Source organism: Rana temporaria, chromosome 5, assembly GCF_905171775.1.
Source record: "Rana temporaria chromosome 5, aRanTem1.1, whole genome shotgun sequence".
NCBI lineage: Eukaryota > Metazoa > Chordata > Amphibia > Anura > Ranidae > Rana > Rana temporaria.
The window spans coordinates 328852553-328858552 of NC_053493.1; the positions used below are offsets into that span (position 1 = coordinate 328852553).

General features: G+C 48.8%; 1 protein-coding gene across 4 annotated transcripts in view; it reads right to left on the reverse strand.

Annotated features, from left to right (window-relative positions):
• The window catches only part of ASPH (aspartate beta-hydroxylase), a 253502-nt gene extending 248577 nt beyond the window's left edge, over positions 1-4925 (reverse strand). For 2 of the 4 annotated variants that reach the window (XM_040354262.1, XM_040354261.1), the window contains exon 1: positions 4712-4925. In XM_040354262.1, coding sequence (XP_040210196.1) covers positions 4712-4766 — 55 coding nt within the window. In that variant the 5' untranslated portion in view covers positions 4767-4925. Of the gene's footprint in view, positions 1-4705 lie in introns of all 4 variants that reach the window. The other 2 variants (XM_040354260.1, XM_040354264.1) reach the window with 2 other exon arrangements.
• Positions 4926-6000: the final 1075 nt, after the last annotated feature.

Consider the following 6000-nt stretch of genomic DNA (forward strand, 5'->3'; position numbering starts at 1 on the left):
GCCCTCTGATCCCTCCTGTATTGAGACTGTACTGTCTTCCCTGATGTAAAGCGCTGCGCAAACTGTTGGCGCTATATAAATCCTGTATAACAACAACAACAACAACAACAACATGCTGAGGCGCTGACCTGAACACATGTGCAGATCAGGAGTGCCGACTCTCCCTCTGTCTTCCCCATCAGCATGGCTGTTCTAGCTCAGTGATGCAGAAGTCAGACATTCCTAAAGGGGATTTCCTGGATTATTATATTTTCTGCATACCAACACTGGCCCAGCTTGGCTGAATGCAAGTATCCATATCTGATATCCAGAGGGCTGCTGGGGGTAATGTAAATCAACCATGCTACATACAACGATCGCCATAATCTTCTGTGTGCTGTACAAGCAGCTGCCCCTCTGCAGACTGAGCACAGGGAGTCACTCGCTCGGCACCTCCACCATTCACAGAACACAATGGGCTTCATTTACTAAAGGTCCCTTTCACGCGTACGGACCGGTCAGATCCGCCTGACAGTTTTTTCAGGCGGATCTGAACGGGCGCTTCATGTACTTCTATGGAGCGTCGGATGTCAGCAGTGACATGTGCGCGGACACCCGATCCTTTATGCTAAAACATGATGGGTGCAAACCCTATTTTGCATCCGTCTGGCGTATCAGATGAAAACAAACAAACAGACGGTTAGTTTTCATTCCCATTTCATTCATTTTCATTCCCATAGAGGAGAGTGGAGATCTGACTGGTCCGTCTCTGCACAGTGTGCAGAGACAGACCTGTCATCTGCCGGATCAATGGGGATTGCTCCAAGCAAGCGGGTGTTTAAAAACGGATCCTTGCGGGATCTGCACATGTGAAAAGGGGTCAAAGTGTTAAAATCTGAGGCAGCTTTGTGTGATAGCCAATCAGCGTGTTCAATTTAAGTGTCTAACCACTTGCTTACTGGGCAAAATTTCAGCTTCCGGCACTGCGTCGCTTTAACTGACAATTGCGCGGTCGTGCGACGTGGCTCCCAAACAAAATTGACGTCCTTTTTTTCCCACAAATAGAGCTTTCTTTTGGTGGTATTTGATCACCTCTGCGGTTTTTATTTTTTGCGCTATAAACAAAAAAAGAGCGACAATTTAAAAAAATATATATATATTTTTTACTTGTTGCTATAATAAATATCCCATTTTTTTTTTAAACTATTTTTTTTTCTCAGTTAAGGCCGATACGTATTTTTCGACGTTTTTTTTTTTTTTTACAAAATCGCAATAAGCGACTGGTTTGGGCAAAAGTTATAGCACCTACAAAATGGGGGATAGATTTGATTTTTTTTTCTTTTACTTGTAATGGCGGCGATTTGCGATATTTTTGTCAGGGCTGCGATATTGCGGCGGACGTATCGGACACTTTTGACACAATTTTGGGACCATTCACATTTATACAGCGATCAGTGCTATAAAAATGCACTAATTACTGTATAAATGTGACTGGCAGTGAAGGGGTTAACACTAGGGGGTGAGGAAGGGGTTAAATGTATTCCCCTCATTGTGTTCTTACTGTGTGGGGGAGGGGACTAACTGGGGGAGGTGACCGATGCTGTGTCCCTATGTAAAGGGACGCAGCATTGGTCTCCTCTCTCCCTCACAGCACGTGGAGCTCTGTGTTTACACACAGAGCTCCACGTCCTGCTGTGTTACCGACGATCGCGGGTGTCTGGCGGACATCGCGGCTGCCAGGCACTCGCATCGGCTCCCGAGCGATGCGCCGGGCACGTTGTTTCCATGCTGCGCGCCCCCAGCGGCGCACACAGGGAATGACAACAATAGGACGCCCGAAGAGGTCCACCCGGGACTTGAGAGCCGCGCTGTGGACGTCTTTCGACCATAGCACAGATCTCAAGTGGTTAAAGACCCCTTTCACAGTGAGGCGGTATTCAGGCATTTTAGCGCTAGAAATAGCACCTGAAAACTGCCTCCCAAATGTGAATGCCCGAGTGCTTTCACACTGGAGCGGTGCACATGCGGGACATTAGAAAAAGTCCTGAAAGCAGCATCTCTGGGGCGGTTTGGGAGCACTGTACAAGCTACCAAAACGTCCCTGCCCATTGAAGTTAATGAGCAGCGCTTTTACGAAGTGCTTGAAAAGTGGCTGAAGAGCTCCGCTTAAATATCGCTGTGAGCGGCGCTCAAGGTTTTTTAAACTTCTAGGGGTGCTGCTGCACACTGGACGTGTGTATGTGTATGTGTATGCATTAAGATTGAATTAAAAAAATATATTTAAATAAAGACACCTGACTTGAGAATCACTGTAAACTCTGTTACACCACTTGTACCTACAGGAAAACCTATATTAAGGCTTACCTGTAGGTACTGTGATTATCTCTAAACTTGCGCAGTTTAGGAGACATTCAGAGTGCATGCAGCCGGAGGACCTTCAGAGCCTGTGCGGGGAAACAGCGGCCCGCGGGAGTGGTGTCATCGCACCCCCGGTCACTCATGTATCTGGAGGCTGCAAACCCAGAAGGAAGACCAAGTGAAGATGTCACCGGAGGACTTCGCTCTAAGGCAGGGGTCTCAAACTGGCAGCCCTCTAGCTGTTGGGAAAACTACAAGTCCCATCATGCCTTTGCCTGTGGGCGTCATGCTTGTAACCATCAGCCTTGCAATGCCTTATGGATTTTTAGTTTCCCAACAGCTGGAGGGCCACCAGTTTGAGGCCTCTGCTCTAAGGTAAGTTTCTCACAATGTACCAGTATGCGATGCATACAAAGCCATTATGACACTGCCTTGCAGGATTTATTTTTATACCACTAGCGGTTTACAACTGCTTTAGGAATAAAACCTGAAAGCTGATTGGTTTCTATGCAGAGGTGTACCAGAGTTTGCACTCTAGATTTATAGGTAGATTCAGTAAGAGTTAGGCCGGCTTATCAGTAGATAAGCCGACCTAACTCAGAATCTACGCCGACTTATGTTTAAGTGTATGCTCAAACAGAGATACGCTTAAACATATCTAAGATAGGACGGCGCACGCCGTCCTATCTTAGGTTGCAATATTTTGAATGGCCGCTAGGTGGCGCTTCCATTGCGGTCGGCGTAGAATATGTAAATGAGTAGATACGCCGCTTCACGAATGTACGCCCGGCCGACGCAGTACTTTTACGCCGTTTACGTTAGAGATAGGCCGTCTAAAGTTAGAGCTTAGCCCTACATGGAATAGTAATGTTAAGTATGGCCGCCGTTCCCGCATCGAAATTCAAATTTTTTACGTCGTTTGCGTAAGTCGTCCGTGAATCGGGATTTACGTCAAAATCAAAAGGCCCGTGCGGCGTACTTAGCCGCAATGCACACTGGGAAATGTAGGCGCCTGACGCATGCGCAGTTCGCAAAAACCGTAAGGTCAAGCCCCATTAACATAAAACACGCACCCCTCAAACACATTTGAATTAGGCGCCCTTACGCCCGCCGATTTAGGCTACACCGCCGTAACTTAGCAGGCAAGTACATTGTGAATCATGTACTTGCCTGGCTAACTTACGGCGGCGTAGCTTAAATTCCTTAAGCTACGCCGCCCCTGCAAAGTTAAGCAAATGTACCTGAATCTAGCTATTAGTTTATCAACGCCCAAGTATTTTTATTTCAATGAATACAAGGCAGTTTCCGCTTTGACAAGGTGGAGATTGTGAAATCACCACCCCTTTTCTCCACCTCATCCAATTGGAGAACGCTTTGTACTCATTGAATAAACACACATTACTTTCTGTGAATGGCAGATGTGCCAAGCAAGCAAACCCCTGTGGTCAGCGTGCAGAGGGGAAGCAGAACCTAGAAGATTGCAGCCATCACCATCTGTGCCACCAGCTACTACAGTGATGGTCAGCTTCCCCTGTGGTCCTTCGGATTTCAGATATGCAAACTTACATCGAGCCAAGCTGGTCCAATAGAGATATGGAAAATGATAATTCCTGGAGGTCAGCTTTAAGCTCACATACCTCTAGGGGCAGGATTTACACACCTGAGCAGCATGCTAACCATGACATAGGCAATGCATGAAAGAACACGTGTGTGATTGTACCACTGACAGATCGCTGCAGATCCCACTACTATCTGGGAGCACACACACACACACGTGTAGATCACCCATCATTTCCATCACACAACCTAGGAATACCTGCACCCTGATCACTGCACAACACTCAGAAATCAGTCCAAACTTTCTTTCTGACCTGACTGTTCTAGTACACCATGCTGACCATTCATACAACACCCTATGATGGGTCCAGTCTATAGACTTTTCACCTTTGACCGCACTGGGGGCAATGTACTAAACCTGGAGCAGCTGTGCATAGGAACCAATCAGCTTCAGCTTGTCCTGTTAAACTTTGCAAATGAAAGCTAGAAGCCGATTGGCTGCCAGTCTTAGTAAACCTGGTGTCCTGGGTGAAATCAGATTGGAGCCATCATCTCCTAATGAAGGGGAACGTCCAGCAGTCAGTAATAGATGGGTGTGCACCATAGAGGAATGCCCTGGTCCTGTGCCCACTGACAGGTCAGCAGGAAGGGTGCCCAGACCCCCCCATTCATTCATTCATTCCTACATTCAGCATCCAGTGCACAACTACAACTCCCATGATGCCCCAGCAGCCTGTGCCTGGCTGGGCATGCTGGGATGTGTAGTTCCTAAGCAGACATAGAGGAATGGGATGTGACAGGCAAAACTCACGCGGACCTCTCTTTCCTCCTCTTGGGTTCCCGTGTCTCTTGGGGCCGCTGGTCTGTTTCATGTCTGCGGTGTACTGGTTGCGTGCAGGAAAGGCTCTGCTGTAAGAACTGATCTGCTCCTTAACCCCGAATTACTGGCTGGACCGAGGCACGCTTGGTTACGTGATCACCCTTCTTCCCTCGTTCACTGATTTTCACCAGCCACGCCCTGGTTCACCTATTGACAGCAGGCGGCAGCCAATCGCAAAGGAACTTGGGCTGGCCTAGCTACGAGGCCACGCCCCGAAAAGCCGAGCACTCCCTGGTCTGTGATCCCAGTCATGCACAATAGTGGGCGTGGCCTGAGCCGGCTCTCGGATTTCACGTCTGAATCCACGCTACGTTCGGGAATCTTTGAACGTGGCAACATGGAAGCGGGGCGGGACTCGCGAGATTTCCCGGGCTGGCGCTGTGCTCAGTGTGCTGATAGGCGGCTGAGCTGGGAGATGGAGATACGTCGTGTGTTATATAATGTTGGCGCCCAATGTGCGCCCTGAAGAGGGAGGGAATGGCGGGCATTAGGCTATGCTGGGACTCCAGGTCTCGGTTGGAATGTAGAAGACTCTTTAATAGAAGGCTGTGTGTGGGAATACATTCACCTGGAGCTTACATAGTGATATGTGGAGGAATGTCAGCAGTCATGAGCTGTGCATGGGAATTACCCTCTATATCACTTTCCCCTCACACTTGTATGTGGTAGTATATGGGATGCACCTCATTATATATATATATATATATATGTATGTAGCACCGGGTTACTTCTAAGTACCCGTGCTGACAATTTAAGGGGTGATCAGAGTGTAGGTGACTGATTTCAATTTGAATTCTGGAAAGGGTTTCTGTTTCAGCTTGGCTGTGCTGTGTGCCCATTCTGTTGTTGCTGGGGTGTCATACCACCCCGGGGGGACAGGTGGCAGCAGTGGAGTTGAGGCTTGGGTGCCTTTTGCCAGCAGCCAATGAGGATAGAGGTTCTCTCATGCTGGGAGAGGGTACTTCTGGGACAGACGCCATTGAGGCGGGGTCTTCTTCTGGTGTGGCACCCACCTTCAGGGTGTCCACACATCACGGCCCCTGGCGAGATGGCCTACCAGGCCGGGGTGTTCGTGCCACGCAGTGCTCCTGGTTCCATGACGGTTCGGAACGTTTAAGCTGTGGCGGGGCCCCAGTGATCGACTGGGTCCCCAATCATGAGAAGATCCCAAGCGTTGTTCCTTTGTGTGGAAGCTGTTCGGTGGGGAGTCTGCCTGAGGAGAGGCT